This window comes from Phascolarctos cinereus, unplaced genomic scaffold, assembly GCF_003287225.1.
Source record: "Phascolarctos cinereus isolate Bilbo 61053 unplaced genomic scaffold, phaCin_HiC Scaffold_5;HRSCAF=322, whole genome shotgun sequence".
In the NCBI taxonomy this organism is placed as follows: Eukaryota; Metazoa; Chordata; class Mammalia; order Diprotodontia; family Phascolarctidae; genus Phascolarctos; species Phascolarctos cinereus.
This window is the reverse complement of record NW_027555958.1, coordinates 58384555-58408226: the sequence shown is the minus strand read 5'-3', so window position 1 is coordinate 58408226 and position 23672 is coordinate 58384555. Positions and strand designations below refer to the sequence as shown.

At 43.2% G+C, this 23672-nt stretch overlaps 1 protein-coding gene across 1 annotated transcript in view; it reads left to right on the top strand.

Annotated features, from left to right (window-relative positions):
- The window catches only part of SLC6A17 (solute carrier family 6 member 17), a 65673-nt gene that overhangs the window by 1652 nt on the left and 40349 nt on the right, over positions 1–23672 (top strand). Inside the window, exon 2 of the mRNA XM_021000881.2 lies at positions 22310–22687. Within this exon, the coding sequence (XP_020856540.1) occupies positions 22402–22687 (286 nt within the window). The 5' untranslated portion in view covers positions 22310–22401. The remainder of the gene's footprint in view (positions 1–22309; positions 22688–23672) is intronic.

Sequence of the window (23672 nt, the reverse complement as noted above, 5' to 3'; positions counted from 1 at the left end):
AGCCTCTCGGCCTCAGATCCATTTGACCTTGAATATCACATTGGCAAGGGGAGCTCACCACTTTGATGAATATTTAATGCTTAGCCCGAGTTTAGTCCTTCATGAATTCAGAGCAGGGATCTACTCTCATGGGGAATTTCTATTTGTAAAAGGGTTGTGATTGATGGGGTGAGGAGTTATTGGGGTGCGTGATTTTTACGCTATTTTAAAATGTAACTACAATTGGGTGCTTCCCCTAACTCCAGGAGTACCTCAGAGGTTTGATTTGGAAACCAAACCTGCTGTTTCTTTTTAGAAGGCCAAACTTATCAAGTCCAAGCTGCTTTATAGTTTGGTGAACATACTGAAATCCCAGTGGCAAGGACCTTCTTTGACTCTTTCACTGTTGGGTGTTATGTTGTTTTGTGGGTTGGTTTTTTTTTTTTAATTTGCCCCAGATTTTCTCATGTGGCCCTGGCTATTCTTTGAGAGTTATATCTTTAGGGCTTTGTTTAAAGAGCTATTACCAGAACTATTCAAAGGTGGCATTCAATCCATGGGCTTGAAGCCGGTGAAGGCAGTGGAAAAAAAAAGGAAGGTGGCAGTTTGGGAGGGTACTGAAAGAATGAGATTTTATTTTCAAGAGATTTCCTATGTTGATAAGAACTTCAAGAGCTTAAAAAAAATATGTGTTCAGGACACAGAGGAAAAAATCTTCAAGAATGTAGGCTGTCTGGTTATCAGATGATAGGTGAAGCAGTTTTGCTGTTTTTTGACTAGGTGGTTTCTGTATGAATGGAAAAAAGCTTTCAGGTTGTATGTTCGATTATCATTGATAGCTTTCCCTTCTGACTCTGACTCCTCAGCTGGCTTGTATATTTAATGGCCAAGTGCGTGGTTACATTTCACCAGATTCCCGTGGCTCAGCACAGAGGGTGACTCAGTGTGTAAGCCAAATTGTGCCCACCAGTTCTGATCAGAGTGAGTTTGTTTACCCTGAGTCACACTCAGTCATGTGCCCAGTCTTTGTGTGTGTGCTGAATGTAACTATTTAGCAAAGATCACTTGTGAGGGGGAAAATAGTGTGATCGTTAAAGGCCAAAACTTCCAAATGAGATCATGAGACTTGGTGTGGGATGTTTCCATAGAAGAAAATGCTGGGCACATCCTCAGGATGCCAGGCTATCAGACTACCAAGCAGTTTCCAGAAACTAGGGTCACTGTCTGGAGTGCAGTTACTGAACAAATGTCTAGCTTGACCTTTGTGTATGGGTGTGTGTGTGTATGTGTGTGTGTGTATGTGTGTGTGTGTGTGTGTGTGTGTGTGATGTGGTTCTAGCCTCAAAGAAACCCTCTTCTCTGGAGCTTTGCTAGCCATGATATGAAAAGAATGTGATCCTTATGCTGTTTCAAGGGAGGCAAAAGTTAAAAAATGCAGGATTTCCTATGGTTTGAAGAAAGGTCAATAACTGCCTCAATGTGACCTATTTCTCCACCTTCAAGTATTCCCAGGCAGATGCAGGTATCAATGAAGGGTTGCAGTGAGAAAGAAGAGCCACTCTGTATGTGTTGGGGACAGGGGGATAGACAACCAAATTCACCTAGAAAGATCTGGGTTCTTTCTAAAAAGCATTAGGGTAAGAAACCCAACTCTGATCATGACCTCCTTATTCAAGTCTTTGGTTCCATACCCCAACTCTAGCCTCCTCTGGGGCTCATTCAGTGAATCCCCAACACTTTGGCTGGGCTCTTCTTTCATCTTATTTTTTGCTACTCCACGATGAAACTAGGAGACTGGGTTAAAGCTGCCAAGGAGAGGGGGGTGTCTAAAGTGTCAGGATGGGAGGGTGCTAGGGAGGAAATTTAGAATGCTGGCTTTATTTTTGTATCAATAATGTTCTTCCAGAAGGACCCTGGGCCTCCCTCATTTCCTCCCTCACTGTGTCTGAACTTGATGCTCATTAATTAATCTACATGTCCTTAGGGTCAGGAATCATGCATAGCTCCGGGAAGAGGAAGTGCATGCCAAATTAAAGATACTGTGATTCGAAGGATGGGAGATTATTTGCCCCTGGGGAACTCCTCTCCTCCTCTTAATCCTCCATGATTGACCCTTGGAGAGGAATCCTGATCTGGTAGGGAAGTAAGGAGGCATCGAGAAGATTCCCAGAAAACTGGACTCTTTTTTCCACCTTGTTCTATCTCCTTTGTTTCTGCAGTCCTTCCTCTCCAGTTTTGCCGCAGTAGGAAATTTCATCTCTAATCCACTGTAAAGCCACTGAGATAAGCAATGGAAAAAATCTAAGGGGAGGAAGGATTTGGACTCCTCAATGAATTTTCTCATAATCCTGTCTGTTTATCATTCATTTCCAGACCAAGCTGCCCATGTTCTCAAATAATCAGATGTCCTGCAAATACCACAGGCAAATGATGGGATGGAGGAAGGAAGGACCTATCAGATCAGGCACCCTAGCTTCTTTTTAAACCACTCTTTCTTTTCCTTGGCATCCCAGTTGGCTTCAGGTCAATGTTGGCAAGATGTATTTTGGAAAGGGACTTTTGTTATCTCTTTATGGAATGGGTGAGACTCCCCCAAAGATAGTCATATATTAGCTGGGTGGTCTATGGATAAACTTGAACTCAGAATTCTTTTTGGAGAGGGAAAGGAACTGAAGGGACCTGAAACTTTGAAAACTCAAGCTAGTCACCTAGGCATTTTCCAGGACTGCTTAGGTGAAGCCTTTTGGCTCAGACCTATGCCCAGAGATTTTAGGATTTCTATGAGTGACTTAGTTTTTTTTTTTTAAGTGAATGATCCAGTGAAAGGAAAAGTGGGAAATGGGTATTTTAATGTTTACCAAAGATATCAGTCTGGATATAAGTGCTAGAAGTGGATGGGTATCCCTTTCTTTACATGGAGAATAGACAGAGAATAAAAATGCTTAAAGCAATCTAGAACCTGGGAGACATTGTTTTTTAATTCAGATGTCTATGGGGCCAGATAAATCAAGTCAATAAGCATTTATCAAGCACTGTGCGCCAGGCCCTGGGCTGAAAGGAGGACACCCAGAGCAAGGTTAAATCTTAATGCTTTATACAGGACCTACCTTTGGTTGTCCACTCTGTTTTTTCTCACCTCCTTCCCAGCACCTACCAATTTTGTTCCCTTAAACCTTGCTTGAGTTGATAACAACGAAGAGCAGTTATGGAAGAATCAGAGAAGGCTTGAGACTAGTCTGTAGTACAAGTGCAAGAACATTGGTTTTGGAGTTAGAAGTTCTGTCTGTGTAAAATTGAGCAAAGTCATCCCAGTTCTCTGAAGCCTCAGTTTTCTCATCCGTACAATGAGGAGAGGGGAGTTTAGACTAAATGACCTTTATGATATCGTCCAGCTCAATGATCTTATGATCCTGGATATTGTCCCTGAGAACTTCTGAGTCTGCATCATGAGGGTGTAGCTCGCTCCTGGTGAGGACCCCTAGTGTGTCGGATTTCTTTGTTTAAGGGAATGAGTGCCAAGAATTTTGCAGCAGTTTGTGCTAACGACCCAGAATCCAAAGTAAAACTGATGATTCTCTAAGGGTGTTTATAAGCTGGTATTGACACACATCACTAGGTGGGAAGCTGCTTCCTCCATATGTAGCCCACTGAGAGGAAGCCTAAGGAGAAGACACCCTTGCCCCTCCTTCCTCAACTCTATTCATTCCTAGGGTTGAGTGATATGATATTCCCAGGAAGCTGGCTCTCTGTATTCCTGAGAAATCACCAACACCAGCAGGAATAGGTCTTTGCTGTCACAGCCACTTCGTCATCTCTGACCAGCGTGAAAAATGTGAGGGCATTTTCCTGTAAGTAATGTTGGATAATTCATCATCACTACCATCCCCCATATCAGGGGGCCCCCCTCCCCAATCCCTGTCCCAGCTGGAACAATGAAAACTTTCCAGAAACCTTAGCTTCATTTTGGAGTGGCCATTTTGTGGAGATGTGTCCACTTTTTTCTTTTTTTAGCACATCCTACCTTCTCACCAAAATTTTCTGAGAAACATTCCAGAACAGGAGGAACCTGTCATTAAAAAAATGAATATTGAGTATTAATTGTATAGAGAAAAAAATGCATATATACAAGGACATACATGCAAAGAACATATATCTGTTCAAACACTTGCACATTGCAAATGATATCTGTTCTTAGCGGCAAAGACGTGTTAAGAAGATGCTAGAATGCAATTACTAGAGCTATATGGGATTTGTCTAAGAAGACTTCCTGCAAGAGGTAAATTTTTAATTAGAATGAGTTGACTCCCTATTAACTACTGAAACATGGGGTCCCAAAGTGTTTAATTCCATAGCCTTTTTGTGTAGATTGAAGGCCAAAGTAGTGCCACTTAAAGGGAGAAACTGATACTCCAGCTTTCAAGATCCCAGATGATTCTTATCAGATGTAGTTGTCACCACTAGGATGTCACTTGATCTCATAGAGCCCAATGCTGGAACTCATTTGAAAATAACAAGTTGCCTCTCCTACCACTTCATCATTTCTAATTGCTGGTTTAATTGAGTTTCTGCTAGGTTCTGCATTTCACTAATTTAAAGCCTGGTATTCTGCTTAGAAATGAATTTTCTACTGCTAGCATTTTCCCCTTTATTGTAATATTCCTTAAATCTTAAGTTTAAAAAAACCCCAGACTTGCTTTACAAAGGATTAAGTGCTATAATATTAAAACTGTTTATCAAGGGAGTTGCAGCCAGTGTTTGGTGTTGTACTTCTAGGATATGCTATTTTATAGATACTTAACAAAGAAAGTGATGTTTCTTATTTTTTTTTCCCCTGTGGCTGAAGGTAAAAGAATGGTGGTTTTGGGGGTGGCATTCTCTTCCTCTGTTCATGGAATGCTTGGTGCTGTTCCATGTGTTGAAGCCATGACTAGGGTGCTCTGCCAGCTATTGGAATCCTGTCCTTTGAGTGGCTGGAAGGGGTTCTCTTTTGGCCATTTTCAGGAAAGTAGCAGGACCCAATGTGAGAACACTGACATGGGAACAAAAAGATATGGTTTCACTAATAATTGGGTGAATGATACTTGTCCTGTAAATTGTTCTCTCATAGCTGTATTTCACTCCTCACTCCCATCAAAAAGCCTTGATGAGGAAAAATACATATAATCCTCTCAGTTCATCTGAAAAAACAAAAACAAAACAAAAAACATCAAGCAAGGAATGTGATTAAGAGTATCTGATAAATATTCCTTCAAGTGCTCTTCACTGATCCATTGTATAACTCAGGTAATTGGACACCCACTGTTCCCTCTGCCACCTTCTCAGAGTCAAGAGAAAACATTCATCTTAAGAAAATTCAGGTCAAAGGGTTTGGGGGCAGATGCTATGAGGGCCCATCTGTCAGCAATAGGGATTGTCATACTAAATAAGAGAGGAAGGGAGTATATTAATTGGACTTGGTATTTTTCTTTCGCATTTGATTTTTTTTTAAATGTCCTTATTCCAAATTGAAAGAATTATGTTGGTCCCCTTCCTGGAAATAGACATATGCTTCCAAGCAGTTTAATAGAAAAATGTCATTATGGAGACATAAAAGAAACCTGAGCTTGTCTAATATCTGTACTTTCCAAACACCTAAGCTCTCTGTTTCTCACTGTGAGATAGATGAGGGTCAGGTTGAATATATATGTGCTGATATCACCTACTCCTCTACCCCTTGCCCTCACCTCCATCTGTGGGCCCAGGTCCTTCTCCCTTCAACCCTATGTGTTACTCTGCTATTCATAGCTTTCAGGGACCTGCATAAAGTGCAAGGATAGAGATACTTCCTATAGGTGAGTTTTCAGTTCCTCTTGGACAGTTCAGTGCACCCAGGATCACATTAATGTAGATACACACTTGCCACCCGCCCCCCCCCCCAACTGGTGTATACTGCAGCCTACCCACCTCTCTTCTTCCTATATATTTCTTTTCCATATTTTCTGTAAATATTTCAAAGAAGATCCACTCAACTTGCTAGAAGCCTTTCTCTGGTTATTTTTTGTTTAGATTTGTTTTATTTAGTATTTTATTTCCCCCTAGTTACATGTACAAACAATTTTTTAACATTCATTTTTAAAACTTTGAGTTCCAAATTCTCTCCCTTCCTCCCTCCTCACCCCTCCCCCATTGAGAAGGCAAGCACTTCAATATAGCTTATACATGTGGAGTCATGCAAAACATTTCCATAATAGTCATGTTGTGAAAAAAAACAGACAAAAAAGAACTCAAGAAAAATAAAGTTAAAAAAAGTATGTTTCAATTTGTATTCAGACACCATTAGTTCTTTGTCTGGGGATGGATAGCATTTTTCATCATAAGTCCTTCAGAGTTATCTTGGATCATTGTATTGGCTGAGAATAGCTAAGTCATTCACAGCTGATCATCGCACAATATTGCTATTACTTTGTACACAGTAAATTTCACTTTGCCTCTTTCTGGTTATTTTTAATACTCTGTAGTTACTAGTCTGTTCTCCTATTGTCCCTCACTCTCATGACATAAATCCATTGTCATATGGTCTTGATGATATCTTTTATGCTCCAATATTGTCAATATGCCTCAACTTGTTGATGTCCATCATGTTTCTCTCCATTGACCTTTGGCCTCCCCAAAATTTCTTTTCTTTTTTTCTTTTTTCTTTTTTTTTAGAATATGATATACTTTGATTTGCAGCTATTTGGTATCATTGGGAGAACATCAATGTCAAAATAAATAGGCTTTTGTGGTAGTAATCTACTTGGGATCTCCCACTAATTATATTAAATGTATTTATGCTGTGGCAAAAGAGGGGTTATATAGGAGAGAAAATACTTCTCTTACCAGTGCAAACAGAAGGCACATATTTCTTCTACACATAAGGGTGGGGATGAGTTGATTAGGTCAAGCAGTTCTTTCTTCCTGTTCTCATTCACTTTTCCCAAGTCTGTCTGCCCCTTCTCTGTCTCTTCCTGGACACTCTCTCTTCTCTGAGTTTTCTTCTCTCTTGTTGCTCTCCCTACCAGTATAACCACTTCTCAGTCCCCTTTTCTAGATCATCACCCATATCATTCATCGAACTATAGTTGTGTCACTAATGCTCACTCCGAAGCCCTATTTTCTTCTCTCTCTCCTTTCTCTTGGTGATCTCCTCAGCTTCCACGGGTTCCATGATCATCTTCATGCCCCCAGCTCTTGATATCCAGTTTTTTATATCATTTTGATATCTTGAGTTCCAGCCCCACCTCATCAACTGCCTACTAAATATCTTGAATTAGATGTCCCATAGGCATGTAAAACTCAATATGTCCAAAACAGAACTCAATTTTCCACCTTCCCCAACTCATACTTCTTTGTAACTTCCTTATCTATGTTGAGGGCACCACCGTCTTTCTAGTCTCTCAGATGTACAACCTTGAAGTCATCTTCAACTCCTTATTCTTTCTTACCCACAAATCTAATCAGTGCCAAGTTGTCAGTTTTACCTCCTCATTCCTCATATCTATTCACTTCCTTAGTTTAAACTTTCATTGCCTCTCCCTTGAAGTGTTGTGATATCCTCCTAATTGGCCTCCCTCCCTTGAGTCTCTCTTCTTTCTGACCCATCCTCCACATAGCTTCCAGAGTGATTTCCCCCAAAGCACAGGTCTAACTGTATCATTCTCATATTCAAAAAACATCAGTGACAACCTATTACCTCTAGGAAAAAATACCAATCCCTCTGTTTGGCGTATAAAGCCCTTTACAACCTCGTCCTAATGTGACTTTCAAGTTTTATTAGGTACCATGCCTTTTCATCCACTCTATGGTCCAGCCAAATTAACCTTCTTGCTTTTCCTCACCCAGTACACCCATCTCACATCTTCATGTAGATATAGTAGCTGGTACTTGAGTCAACCTTTGGAGGAAATGAGGAATTCTAGCAGGAAGAGCTAAGTGCCCCCAAGTAGTCCTCTAATATGCTAAGTTGTAGACGAGTTGTGAATTTGCATGGGTGGAGGAATTTCTCTACAACATTGAATTCATGGACCTGTACCTCCCTACTAGATTTATTATGCGGTGACTTGTTCACTCATTTGTTCATTTATCATTCATTCAGCACTTTTCTATATGTAAATATAGCAGTAGGTGGTGAGGGAGATAAAAATATAACTAAAGCATGAATCATGCCCTAATGGAGTTTACAATTTAGTGGGGGGAAATAAGACAAGTACACAAATAACTAGAATACAGTAGACCTTGGTTAAATGCATATAAGAAATGTGAAGCAAGGTCTGAAGAGGAAGAGATAATTTCTGATGAGAAAATCAGAGAAAGCTTCATGGAGAAGATAGCAAGCAGCAGTGACAGAATTGGGCTTCTTGGCTCCTAGGGGGACAATTTTCTAAGTGTACAAAGGTGGTTAAGACCACAAATGCTTTCAGAAGAAAGAATGGGGTGTGCTGGGGATGGGGGGTGGTGAAGGATCAGGTCTTGCAAAATCTATGGAGGTAAAGAAGCAGTGGTTTCATTCATCCATTTGTTTATGCAATATATGTATACACATACATATATGTAAATATATGTGTATACATACACACATATCTACAGACATGTGAGGGGGGCAGTTAGGTGGCACAGTGGATAGTGTCAAGCCTGGAGTTAGGAAGACCTGAATTCAAATCCAGACTCAGATATTTATTTACTAGCTGTGTGACCCTGGGCAAGTCACTTAACTCAGTTTCTCATCTGTAAAATGAGCTGGAGAAGGAAGTGGCAAAGCACTCCATCATCTTTGCCAAGAAAACTACAAGATGGGGGAAGAATCAGACATGACTGAAACTACTGAACAAAAACTATATGTGTGGGTGGGTAGGTTGGTGGGGAGAGAGGGAGAGAGAGAGAGGGAGAGAGAGAGAGAGAGAGAGAGAGGAGAGAGAGAGAGAGAGAGAGAGAGAGAGAGAGAGAGAGAGAGAGAAGGCTATGTTTCTGTACTATTTTAGAATGTAAGGTAGAATGGATGCCTAAGGTAGAGCAAGGGGTAGTTAAAAATGAAATTGATCTGGGACATGGAGTTAGATAATATAGAGCCTTAATCTTGGATAGAGCTCATGTTAACTTTTTTTTTTAAGGCAATTGGGGTTAAGTGACTTGCCCAGGGTCACACAGCTAGTCAGTGTCAAGTGTTTGGTCTGAGACCGGATTTGAACTCAGGTCCGGTGCTCTATCCACTGCACCACCTAGCTGCCCCTTCCGGTTAACTTTTTAAAGGGCTTTCCCATCCATTAAGTTCTCTGATCCTTTCAACACAGTGAATCTATTATTATCAGATGAGGATCTATTTAGACTAAGGAAAAATTAGGTCTGTGAGGCCTGAGGACCTCCCCACACGTAGACCAACGCTAATGTAGAATCTAGCCAGGGTTGTGTGTTTAAGCCCTCAACAGAGAGCTTTTCAGCACTACCTCTTTGTTGCAAGGACTGGTGTGGGGAGGGAAGGCTGTGATTCAAATTCCATTACAAGACTCAGGCCACTCTCCAAAGGTGGGGGCAGAAAGAGGCAGGAATATATGTAAGTAACAAATGTTGCTAAGTCATCCAGAGATCCGTAAGAGGGAAATTTATACCCAGTGTTGGGCAGCAGTTTTAAGAAAACCAACACAAAATGGAACTAGTTTAGTAGAGTAATAATAGCTTTTTTGCTGTTGTTCTGCCATTTTAGTTATGTTCAACTCATCATGACTTCACTGGGGGTTTCTAGACAAAAACCACGGGTGTGGTTTGCCATTTCCTTCTCCAGCTCATTTTATAGATAAGGAAACTGAGGCAAACATGCCCAGGGTCACCCAGCTAGTAAGTATCTGAAGCCAGATTTGAACTCAAGGAGAGGAGTCTTCCTGAAGCCTGACACTCTATCTACTGTGCCACCTAGCAGTCCCAATGATGTGTGCATATTACATATACATGTGTATGTGTACATAGGCATATGTGTTTATTATGTGTATATATGTATATATGGCACTTAATTATTGCTGTGCATAGAACTATTATTTGATCCTCACAACAGCCCTATGGGAGGGGGGAAGGTATATAAATAAGTGTTGTTGTAATCCCCATTTTACAAATGAGGAAACTGAGGCCCAGAGAGGTCGTGACTTGCTCAAGGTCACCCACTTATTAATTGAGCCAAGGCTCAAACCTGAGTCTTTTCACATATGGTCCAATAGAAAAGACAGTGGATTGAAAGCGAAGGACCTGAGTTCATATCTTGCATACTTCCTGTGTAATTTCAGACAAGTCAGTTCATCTCTTTGGGCCTCATTTTCTTCAATTGTAAAATGAGGGGATTGTACTGGATGACCTTGGAGGTATTCTCCAGCTCAAAACCTATGATATTATGACTCTAAGTTGAATATTCTTTGTACAACATATCATTCCTGCTACATACTATGGATTTATTAACTGTTAGTTGAAATGACTAAAATTGGTTTGACTGATTGGATCTTAGAATGGCAGCAAGACAGAGGAATAGAGCACTGGATTTGGCTTTAGGGGGCATGCATGCACATGCTGGTTCTGCTGCTTACTACAGCAGGGCCTCAGGCAAATCACTGGACCTCTCTGGCCTCAGTTTCCTAATCTGTGAAGTAAGGGGGATTATACCATGTGATCTCTAATGTCTCTTCCAGCTCTAAATCTATTTCCCCTTATAACCCCTGTCTATAGATCGACCTAATTTAAGCTCCTTTCAAGTAATAGAAGTTCTGGGGTTGTTAGAAGGGCAAGTTTAAGTTCCAGACCCACCAAGGGTATACCAGAGCCAGCTCTACTTGGTCTTGTGAGAGCCAGTTGTTAAATTTTCAGTCTGAGTATTTATACCTTGAAAATCAGCAGCCCACAAATCAGAGCTTGGCTTAGTGTTTTGTTGATTTCTAGACTTAAAGTAATGGAGAAATGTTAATGATGCAGATTAAACTAAAACTTAAATTAATTTTAATTAAAATTTTAAATTAAATTAATTAAACTTAAGTGTTTCATGCAAACATTCTCCCCCCCAGTTGTTAAATAGTTACCAGAACTCCCCCCCACTATGCCACATTGGAAAGCTGTCAATTCCCCTCCATAATAAAGGTCCCAACGTCTACACCCTTCCCTCTCCCCTGATAAAGGTTCTTGAAATAATCTTCAATATATGGAAATGTGTGTTCAGCATTCTGTCTTTTAAAGCCCCAATTCACAGGGGATTTTGGAAGCTTTGAGCTAACTAATATGATAACAATGGAAAGACTACTAGAATTTGGAGTCAGATGACCTGAATTCCACTTACTACCTGTGTGACCTTGGGAAAAATCATATGATCTCTGGACTTCATCTACTCAGCTGTAAAACATTGCAGTGGCCCTGGATGCTCCCCAAGGTCCCTTCCAGCTCTAATGCCCATAAGCCCTCCTTGAAGGTCATATTTTATAGATCAATCTGTCTGTCTGTCTGTCTATCTATCTATCTATATTTAGAGGTGGAAGATCATCTTGTGTAATCCCTCTGATTTACAGATAAGGAAACTGAGGACCATGCCCCATATCACACAAGTAGCAAGTACTGAGGGTCATACCCAGGGCTTTGGACTCCCAAATCCAGTCCTATTTCTATTTATGAATTTCAGTCCTATTATAACGACCTATCTGTGCCCATGTAATTTCCAAATACCCCTAAGTCATGCAGACCCTCAGTAAGGGCCATTTACACCTGGTCTTTGTCGATGCCTTCAAGGGCACAGAAGAAAATAGAAGCACTTCTAAATGATCAGGGCTGACTCACAGAGAGTGGCATTATTAGCTGTCATGGTTTAGAGCAAGGGGAAGAAGGACATCACGAGATCTGTCTGGCCTCATCAAAAATGGTGGTTATCTACACTTTCGGTTGGTCAGCTCAGTTAAAAAATAGCAAACATCCCTCCTCCCCTCCAACTCTCTGCATGCAATGCATCCCAGGCTCAGCAGGAGGAAACCCTCCAAACCATCACCAGCATCCTAGTGACTGCTTTGAGCTTTCTGAGTGTGACTCAGCTCCCAGGGACCCTCCTCCTTCCACCTCCCTGGGCTTACACAGCCAAGCAGAAGGTTCCTAAACAGAGCTGGGAATAGGGCTTTGAGATCAGCCATTCTCTGCTGTTTGAGTCAGCCCTCTACGTAAAATGGCAAAGAAATGTGGCAAGGGCATCAGCCCTCTCTCTACCAGGAGATATTTTTACCTATTTGTCTTGCTATATTTTTCCCCTTTGAGAAAATTCACTCATGTCTTCTGTTAAATGTGCTATTTTGGGCTCCTCGGTGCTTTTGTTGCTAAGTGATAGATTGGGAACCAGGGGCTTGCACAGTGTGCTGAGACAGTCTCTGAAGTGTGCCGTAAGTAATTGAGATATTCCTTTAAGTTAGCATCACAGAATTTAATCACCTGATGCATCGTTCATGAAGGTGACTTTACAACCCAATGGAGATATTACAGGAGAATTACTGGCACCCAGATTGCTTAGTTGCCGGAGATTCTCAATGAAAAAGACATGGTAGTAAAATGGAATAAGCCCCGATGTAGGAACTGGGAGAGCTAATTATGATCGCACCTCAGCTGCTAACTAGCTGTGAGACCCTGGGCAAGCCTGTTCACCCCTGTGCCTCAGTTTAATGAGGGGCTAGACACCAGGTCACTAGTTCATTATCATTCCCATTCATAGGATAATAGGTGCAGAGATAGTAGAGACTTTAGAGACCAGTTGAAATCATGTCATTTTACAAATGGGTAGACTGAAGCCCAGGGAGACTAAGTAATTTGCCAAATATCACTCAGAAAGTAAGCATCAGAGTCAGGATTTGAACCCAAGACATTTGAAATCAAAGTCAATGCTCTTTCCACTTACATCATGTTACCTCCTTGGTCTACTGTCTTCAGTCTGAAAATAGAAGTGTGGATTCCCTTGGCTGGCATCAAGATTCCCAGCTTTAGGAAATGAGGAAATCCAAGTTGGCACTGCCTCTCCTGGTGACCAATTGTTGGCCCAGGGGGCCAACTGGACAAACCACCCTGTGTCTGGAAGTAAGAATGTGGGAGGGAGCCCAGCTAGGGCAGAGTAGGTGCAAAAGCAAGGGGATTGAATGTGCCATGGGGTTGGAGATTCATGGTGGCAAAGTTGCCTCAAACGATTTCCAAGATACACATAGGCACCGCACTGCAGCAGAGAAATTTCCAAGCCTTCTTCCAGGGCATCTGCACTGGATAAAATCTCTTTAATTCCTTCTCATCGGGAGCCTAGGAGAGACCCTTGTAGGGAGAAAGGGGAAATGAAGAAAGTGCTTGCAGAGCACTGAGTAGTAATTGTTTTAAGCCCACATCAAGAGCAATGAGTAATGTGAAACTTCATCCTTTCTGCTCCCTTATCCATCGACCACAACCCTAGCAGAGTAATCTTCCTAATGTATAACTCAGATGGTGCCCCTCCAAGGCTCTAGAGCCTTCAGTAGCTCCCTATTACTTACAAAATGAAACAGAAATTCCCCAATCTTGTTTTACATTACTGCTCTTAATTCATACAATGGTCTAGCCAAAGTGGATTTGCCATAGTTCCCTCATCACATGTTGCCCTTTCCTTCCTTGTGTTTGCAAACAAGTGATTTTTTTTTTGAGGCAATCAGGGCTAAGTGACTTGCCCAGGATCACACAGCTAGTAAGTGTCTCAGGTCAGATTTGAATTCGGGTCCTCCTGACTCCAGGGCTGGTGCTCTATTCATTGCACCACTTGGATGCCCATGCACAAGCCATTCTTAAGGGCTGGAAGAGATGCCTTCCCCCTTTCCCTTCCCCTCTTGCTCTCTTGAACCCCTTATTCTTCTGCCAAGCCCAGCTCAGCTGGCACCTCCGCCATGATCTCCCACAAGCTACGTCTGATCTCTGCCTCCTTGAGTTTCTCTTTGACTCTTCAGAGGTACTTTATTTTCTACCTGTCTCAGCCCTCCTATTAGAGTATGCCGGGCAGGGTACTATTTATCATCTTTTATGTCCACTGCTTGGCACAGTGTCCTACACATAGTCGCTTAGTAAGTGTTTATTGAAAGAAGGAATCTGACATTTATTAAGGGCCTACTGTGTGCCAGGCAGTGTGCTAAGCACTTTATAAATCTCGCTTTGGGGTTTCACAACAACTCCGGAAGGTAAGTACTATTATGATTCCCATTTTATGATTGAAGAAACTGAGGCAAACAGCTGCTAAATGACTTGCCCAAGATCACCCAGCCAGTAAGGATCTGGTCCAGGGATGGGGGAACCTGCAGCCTTGAGGGCACATGTGGCCCTCTAGGTCCTCAACTTTGACTGACTCCAAACTTCACAGGACAACTCCCCTTAATAAAAGGATTTGCTCAGTAAAACTTGGACTTAGTCAACAGGCCTCACCCAAGGACCTAGAAGGCCATAGGTGTCCTCGAGGCTGCAGGTTCCCCACCCCTGGTCTGGTCTTTCAGGCCCAGTGCTCTATCCACTATATCCCTTAGCTGCCTTAAATACTTACTAGAGGAAGAAGATGAATTTAGTTTCTACTTAGAAATTCCCTGCCATATAACCAAATTTAGTTCATGCATTTTAATTGACTGTGTGTGCTGGAGTGTCATACCCAGAGAGAGAAAAGGAAGCGAAGGGGAAGAGAAGGAGAGGAAGGGAAAATGACCTCGTCTGAGAGGGAAACCTGTCTTGTCTTTACCCTTGGGTGGTGGCAGCCAAAGGTGAGTCAGAGACCAGTGACAGAATGGAACCCCAGTGGAGGGAGCCTTCTGTTGGGGGACCTTCCTTGGGATGCGGGGCACTGTCTTATCACTGAGACCTTAACTGTTTAACAGAATGATGGAAACGGAGAACCAAAGTCTTGGGAACTTATGTCCTATATTAGGAGAACGTGGGAGATGAAAGACAAGGGTAGATTGGCCAGAAGTAGAGGCATGGTAGAAAAAGCATCAGACTCAGCAACCAATGACCTTGGTTATGTCCCAGAATCAGATCTAGAACTGGCCTCAGTGGCCATGCAGGCCAACCCTCGGATTTAACAGATCAGGAAACATAACTTATCCAAGGTCACACAGGGGGTAAGTGGGGATATGAACCTAGGTCCTTTGGCTTCAGGCTCGTAAAGAGGAAGGAAACAATTATTTATTAAATGCCTGCTACATGCCAAGCATTTTACATATATTACCTTATTTGATCTTTACAGCAACAGTGGGAGGTCGATGCTATTGTTCTTTCCATTTTACAGATGAGGAAACTGAGGCAGACAGAGGTTAAATGATTTGCCCAAAGTCCCATAGCTGGTAATTGTCTGGATTTGAACTCAGGTCTGTCACTCAGAGCCACTTACTGCCTCCTCATCGTACCAAGTTGCGTCCAAATCATTCCATCTCCATGAATCTCAGTTTCCCCATCTTCAAATGCATTACCTACTTAACAGAGTTGTTGAGAGGATCAAATCAGTCAGTCACCAAGCATCATTAAGCACATACTACATTCCAGGCACTGTGTTAAATGATGGAGATACGGACACAAAAATGAAATTGTCCTTTCCCTCAAGGACTCAATGTCTGTAAATCACTTTGCAGCCATAAAGACTTCAAGGTTCCATTATGATTGCCTCTTTGGGGTGGGCATTCCCTCCCCCAATTCAGATTGCAACCCCTATTCCTGAGAAGATTTTTGAGTAACTGTGTCCAGAGAAAATATGTTAGCAGACAGTAAACTTTCTGCCAATGAGCCTTTCCAGTTTTAGCCAGACTGATCCTCATACAGGTCACTGCTGGGCTGGGACCTGGGGCCCTTCAGCTTGGTGGGGCCTGTAGAGCTCACCCTTTGCTTCTATAGCCTCTGAGAACTCAAGGTCATGTTCCTGCTGCAGTAAGGCATTGGAGGAGATTTTCAGTGGAAGTTTACCACCTTGTAATGCTCCATAAATATGTAACCCTATCTAGAGCTACATCATTGTAGGCTGTTATTCCTGATGGTGGTAGCTAAGGGGCAAGGGAAGGCTCTTTTTATTTGTTCTGATCTTGACTTTAAGGATTCTGTGATGAGAGGGGCTGGGGGAGGGGTCACCTTTCTGACAACTTGGTCACATTCAAGGTACAGGTGAAGGTCTGCCTCCTGACTGACCCCAGCAGTTTGCAGTTGCACCCTGGCAGCCTGCATTTACCCTCCGGGCTCACCTGACTGCACCTCTACATGCTTTGGCCCCCATCACCAGTAATGGCTGTCGAGGAGCCCACGGGCCAGCGGAGGACTGACAAAAAGTGATCGGCAGAAGCCCAGGGCTTCCTGACTGTCCTACCACCTGGTGCTGCTTGGCCCATGCTCTAGCTGTAATTGGCAGTGCTCTGACCTGCCAGCTCCCCAAAGGGTAAAATCTAATGAGGTTCCTTCACATCTCAGTGACCCAGACCAGGCCTATTAAAAGGAAAAAAAAAACCCAACAAAAACCTCTAGCTCTAGTCCTCTGGCATCACTGCATGCAGACTTGCTGGAATTCTGCACAAGATTTTCCAGTTGCAGCATAATGAATAGTAAATCATGTCTAATGCGTTGCAAACTGTCCTGCCTGAATCATGCTGCAAATGAGGTATCTGGAAGGTAGTTCTGAGGCCCTGGATATCCCAGCAATTGCTGTCTCTGGAGGGATCCTGACTTTTCTCTCCAGTTCTGGTGGAAAGACAGAGGCTTTCCTTGAGGACAGGTCAGGGCCTCCTTCAAGTCCCTCCAGAGGGGTCTCAGGCATCTCCAGCCTCATTAGCTGTTGTTGCTCCATGGCCAGGGGCTCTGCCATACCCTTCCCCAGGTCACTGGGCAGTTAGTTGCTTCCAGGTCCTGAGATGAGGAGCTCGGTTTGCTGAGCAGAGAGAGAACTTCTTTGGAGGCTGAGGGGACTGTGAGGGTGTGGTGTTTCCTGATATTCCTGATATTGCCCCAAGGGCAGGTTCTCTCCCTGTCTAGGCATTGACTTCTGGCTGTCTTGGTGAGAGGCCTGGGGCTTAAGGGTAGTAGAAACTTGGACAGAGACAAAGGAGAAAGGGAGGGGCGAAAGGGGAGAGGTAAAAGATGAAAGTGAAGAAATATGTGCAGAAGAGGGGGACCACCAGGCCATGTGTGATAACTCTGTGCTTGGTTCAGTCATTTTTCAGTTGTGTCTGACTCTTCATGACCCCTTTGGGGTTTTCTTGGGAAAGATATTGGAGTGATTTGCCATTTCCTTCTTCAGCTCATTTTACAGATGAGGAAACTGAGGCAAACATGGTTAAGTGCCTTGCCCAGGGTCACACAGCTAGTGTCTGAGGTTGAATTTGAACTCAGGAAGATGTTAAGTAGGATGATAGGACTTGGGCTTGGGAAAAGTGGATAGAGGCCACCTTGGGCCTGGAGTCAAGAAGACCTGAATTCATATCTAGCCTCAGACACTAGCTGTATAGCCCTGGGCAAGGCACTTAACCCTTTGTCATCCTCAGTTTCCTCATCTGTAAAACAGGACAATAATGGCACCTTCTTCCTAGGGTTGTTGTGAGGATCAAATGAGATAATATTTGTAAAGTGTTTTGCAGGCCTTAAAGCACTATACTAATCATTATTATTTTCTAGTCTATTGGTTCTCAAAATGTGGTCTAGGGACCCTTTCAGGGGTTTCTCAAGGTCAAAACTGTTTTCATAATAATACCATGGCATTTTAATTTCCTAATATGGTAAATATTGAAGGATATTACCATGGGTGTGCTGGAGCTAGTAAATATTGGCTCACAAGAGCCAATCGTTAAATTTTCGGTCTGAGTATTTATAATTTGGAAATCAGCAGACATTACAAATCAGGGCTTGATTTATTGTTTCATTGATTGTCCAGTTTAAGAAAGCGATGGGGAAAATGTTAATCCTTCAGATTAAACTTCAAAACACATTGTGCCTACATTTCCCCCCTGAAAAGCTGGCTGTTAAATATTTACCAGCACATCCCAGGATATAAACAAAAGCTTTTTGAGAGTCTTCAAATTTTTTTTTTATTGTAAAGGAATCCTGACACAAAAATGTTTGAGAAGTGCTGAGCTAGTCCAACCCCTTTTATTTTACAGTTGAGAAAACTATGGTCCAGAAGTGATTGCCCCAGGGTCACCCAGAATCTCAGTTGGGAGGGACCTCAGAGGGCAGCAAGTCCAACCCATAACTGAACATGAGTCCACTATGCAAAGTACCTGACAAATAGTTTTCCAGCCTCTGTTTGAAGACCTCTAGTAAGAAAGAATTTACTGAGCTGGGTAATTAGTGGCAAGGTATGGATTTGAACCCAAGTATTCTGACTCCAGACCCAAGGCTCTTATGTTTGTTTGACCACACCATACTAAGGGGTTAGGACAGCTAGGTGATGCGGTGGATAGAGCCAGGCCTGGCATCAGAAAGGCTCATCTTCCTGAGTGCAAATCCAGCCTCAGACACTTACTGGCTGTATGACTCTGGGCAAGTCACTTAACCCTGTTTGCCTCAGTTTCCTCATCTGTAAAATGAGCTGGAGAAGGAGATGGCAGACCACTCCAGTATCTTTGCCAAGAAAACCCCACATGGGTCACAAAGAGTTGGGCAAGACTGAACAACAACAACTAGGAAGTTGGTTGATGGCTCATTAGGAATCTCTGGTGTCAAGCCTAAGCTTTACTTACACTTATACTGCTGGAAATCTGACAGTTATAATCCAGCCACAGCACCATAATGCCATTTCTGGGGTGATGAGGATCTAGTGGTCAGTCAATGTCCCATGTTTCTGGACGTGTCCGAATGTGCCCTTTTCACGTGTCCCTGGCTCTCAATGAAGAAGCTATGGACTAAAGTAGTAGAGGAAATCACTCATCTATGTCTCCTTTAAAGGGAATTCTGGAGTCTCTTCCACAAGGAGTCATCCCTGGGAAATGAAAATCCAAGGACCCTTTTCTGTTCTCGGATGTTTCTAAAGATTCCAAAGATCCCTTGAACTTGAGTGGAGTAGAAAAGGGTAGAATGTTGTCACCCTGTGACATGGTCCAAGTCTGAGGATGCTGAGCCCTGATCCAAACACCACCCATCCTGTCAGAGTCATAACTAGGAATCCTGGCACCTGGGGGCAAAGGCAGCTAGGGTGGAGACCACCTCCCAGACAGTGGAGCCAGTTCCACTCACAGGGATTGGTGAGGAAATCAATTGCTGGGGAAGTGGGAATGTTCAGTCCCCTCCCCTTGACCTCCATTTCAAATGAGTCTGCTCCCTTGCTGTCCTGGGGCCCACCTCCATTCCTGCTGGGATGCAGAAAGGACAGTCTTCAGACCTCAGTGGGAAAGAAGTATGCCATTCTAAATACTGGCATCTGGGTAAAATCCCCTTTAGCCCTGCCCTATTTATGGTTCTACCTACTGGAGCTAAATTAGGTTCAACTCTATGTTTCATGTCTAACAGGCTCTGCCTTAGCATTTATTCTTGGGCTTGGGCTATTGTTGAAGAAAGCCAGGATACGGGGTAAGATTAACACAGGAGATACGCTGTACAGTTCAGTGTCCTTGCTCGTATCCAGCCTGCCGTTAATGGGCATGAAGAATGAAAACAGTGAGAACTGGTGGGAAATAGAATGTTTCCAATGACACTTTTCTTAATAAGATGTACATTCCTACCCATTTCCCAGACCAGTGGATCTAATCACAGAAAGTAGGGGTCAGATAACAGAGGTAATGAGTTTTTAATGAAGTACAAAGATGTGTACATACAGATATTCGGTTATCCCTTTAGGAAGTGTGACGAAATTTTGGGGATGGAAATGGAAGGATAGCTTGTCATTAACTGTTTGAAGATTGATCCATTACAGGTGGCCTTTGAAAAATTAAATGTCCCAGCCTTAGAGTCAAATAGGACGATTAAGGCAAGGAAGGAGCTTCGTGGACTGCGACCTCTGAGACTCTACCAGGAAGCAACAAGAAATGTTTTTCTCCCCTTCTCCAATGATAATGGTGTTACCCACCCCAGTAAGAGACACTGCCTCCAGTAGTGAGTGAGTGTATATGTGTGTGTGTGTGTGTGTGTGTGTGTGTGTGTGTGTGTACGTGCAAGTGTGTGTATGTATGTGTAAGAAAGACAGACAGAGACAGCTACAAAGGCAGGGAGCAGCTTCAAGGAACATGTCCTCTGGCAGCAGAGAAGAAGGACGATTAAGGATTCAAAAGAAAACTAGCTCTGGCAGGGAAAAAAAACAGAATCAAGGAGCACAGCTAAGCAGCCTACCTATATGGCTCAGTGGTTAGAATGCTGGGTCTGGAATCAGGAAGACCTGAGTTCAAATGTGGCCTCAGACATTTGGGAAAATCACTTAATCTCTGATGACTTAGTTTCCTCATCTGTAAAATGGGAATAATAATAGCATCTACCTCCTAGGGTTGTTGTGAGGATCAAATGAGATAATAATTGTATTATTATTATTATTATTACCCAATAGAGATACTCCACTCAGGAGGAACAGCCTGAAGTCATTATAAGGGAGGACATTGTCCTATTAGAGTCATGAATTGTCTTGGCCACAAATATTTTCCCTAAATGTGTATTAGCCTATGATTGTGTAACAGCCTATCAGCCTGATCTAAGTTTGTGCCCACTCTTCCACTTGTGGAAGTGTGTGCCCCAGGTGTGCAGAAGGAGTATTGCGTAGCTACTATCCTTACTATGCCATCTTAATAAATGCTTTTGTTTTGAGGAAATTGTATCTGCTGCATGACTGTTACAGCTAAGTGCACTGGTTGGGGCTTGTGAGCTACAGTTCTAGAGGTACAGACTCACCTTTGGACCCTAGGTGCAGTCATCTTTCAAGGACTCAATTCAAAAGTACAAGTACAGTAGCTCCCAGAGGGGTGCTTTAAAAGTGATTACCTAGCTGGGTCATCACATCCCTGGATAGACAGTAGGCAAACTGTAAGCCAGTTTGTTATTTTTGTGCATTTCTGTCTCTTAAAAATCTGCCTCTATCCTCACTTTAATGAGGAGGCAGTCTGAAATGCAACAGAAGGTTGGGAGCCTTCAAAGGTTTAATTTCCCAAAAAAGAAAAAAAAGGGTGAAAGACAAATGAGGAGAGAGCAAGGGAGGGGGTGGCTTTGCATCGCTCATCGGTGTCGTGCAGACATTATCTTCTGTAAAGCCGTCACTGAAGGATGAATTAGCAGGTCCTTGGCCATTGCAGTCCTCTGATAATGTCAGCAGTGAGAGATCACCCTAGGATTTGTTGGCAAGGAGCAAATGCCTCCAGCTCCAGCAGCTTCTGCTGCCCTGGAGCTTGCCTCTGCAACGGGTCAGCCTTCTCGTGGGGCCAGGCAGCTGTCCAGGAGCAGTGAAGCTGCCATCCAAGCGTCTTGGGCTGAGGGCATGTCAAAGAACATCTCCTGCCCTTCCCCCAGTTTTTAGTATTCGCTGCTTCCTTTTGCAATGACTTTGACTTTGTAAGTGTTTGGTGTTTACTTCTCTGTGTGCCTATTGGATTCTCAGGGACAATATGAACTTTCTGAGAGCAAAAATGGTTTTATTTTTTGTTATTCTATTCCCAGCACTGTCCCAGTCCTTTGCACATGTATGTAGTACATGAAGAAAGCACTGTATTTACTTTATGTGCATATAGTATTTCCCCCAATAGAATGTAATCTCCTTGAGGACAGGGACATTTTTGTCTCTATCCAGAGTATCCAGCTCAATGCCTTATACCAGTAAATACTTAATAACAGCTTATTCAATGTAAGTGCTTAATAACTGCTTATTGAAAGGATGAGTGAACCGTAGAGATGTTATATAATAGTAATAATTACTAAAAACAAAACAAAGTGAGCATGTGAAAGTCCCTTAATCTGGACCCAGACTTGTCTATCTTAGTGGGAAAAGCCACTGTGACCTCATCAAGTGGATCTCTAGTCAATTCTCTGTGATTAATATTATATAAGGGAACAATGGATAATCCAAACTCAGGAATGACCCACCCCCCATTCCTAAAACTTGAGTTTGGTTTGCATCACAGACTTTTCCTCCAGCAGATTCACTTTCCTAGTCCTGCTCTGCTCAGGCGACTGAGTTTCCAGCAGTTGAGCACACCCCAGCTGATGAGGAGGGCAGGTAGGCTAGCAGTACTCCTCTGCTGAGCAGCGAGCAGCAATCAGTCTGGGATTCAACCTTGACCATGGTCAGTCCACCAAGTGGATACCATGGCGTAAATCCTTTGGTTTCTCAGACTTTCCTTCAGTGAGCCTGGTCTAACTCCTTACCATCTTTTGTTCCTTTGTTTTGCAGGTTCCCTGGATGAGAAAAAGCTGAAGGTGGCTCCCTGCCCACCTTCTCTGTAAGCTCAGGGGTGGGGGCCTTGGGGCCCTTGGGAGTCACCAATGCCGAAGAACAGCAAAGTAACACAGCGTGAGCACAGTAATGAACATGTCACCGAGTCTGTGGCCGACCTGTTGGCCCATGAGGAGCCAGTGGACTATAAGCACAGTGTCCTGAATATGGCCGGAGAGGCCCAAGACAAACAGAAGGACGTGGAGGAAGACCTGGAGGCTGAGGATCGGCCTGCCTGGAACAGTAAGCTGCAGTACATCCTGGCACAGATCGGCTTCTCCGTGGGCCTGGGCAATGTCTGGAGGTTTCCATACTTATGCCAGAAAAATGGTGGAGGTAAGAGGCAGCCTTGAGGCTAGAGGGGGGTGGCTTTAGATTATTGCTGCTGTTTGAGGGGCAGAAAACTGCTCAGACTTGATGTGTTCAATGTGGACATCAGCATCTTCTCCCTTAAGCCCTCCCCTCCTCCATATTTTCCTAGAGAGCACCCCCATCCTTCTACTCACTCAGATGACTTCAGACTCCCTCATCCCCCATATCCGGTTACCAAGTCTTGACTTCCCCTGTATGTCCATCCCTTTCTTTTCACTCACATGGTCACCAACCTGCTCCAGGTCCTAATTACCACTTAAGGGCTCTTTTTAACCCTCCTAATTGGATCTAATTGGTCTTCCTACTCCCAGACTCTCCTACTTGATTCACCTTCCACACGTCTGCCTAAATCATCTTCCTAAAGCCTAAGTCTGGCCTTGTCACTACTCTGCCCTCATATACCTAGTCGTCTTTCCCTCGGCTTCCAATGTGTATTAGAGAAAATAAAAACTCCTTAGCACAGCTTTTAAAATTCTCTACCCTGGTTCCCATCTGTCTTTTCCACCATAATTCGTATTACTTCCTATATTCAATCTGTTTCCTGACCTTGACACTGTATCTCCCACCTGTGTGCAGTTGGACTGGCAGTCCCTCATGCCTGAAATATATTCCTTCCTCATCTCTACCTCCCAGAATCCTTGTCTTCAAGGCCCAAGTGCCATCTTCACCATAGAGCCTAGCTTGATTTCCTCCTCTATCCCATTGGTCAGTGCTTTTTCCCTCCTCAATTGACCCTGAATTATACTTAGCTGTGTACGTATTGTATCCCTCTCCCTACTAAACTGTAAGATTCCTGAGAGCAGAAATGCCTTCATTTTTATCTTTTTCTGCCCTGGCCTTGGTACAATGTCTTGAGTGTGTGTGTGTGTGTGTGTGTGTGTGTGTGTGTGTGTGTGTGTGTTTAGTTGTTGTCAGTTGTGGCCAACTCTTCGTGAACCCTTTTGGGGTT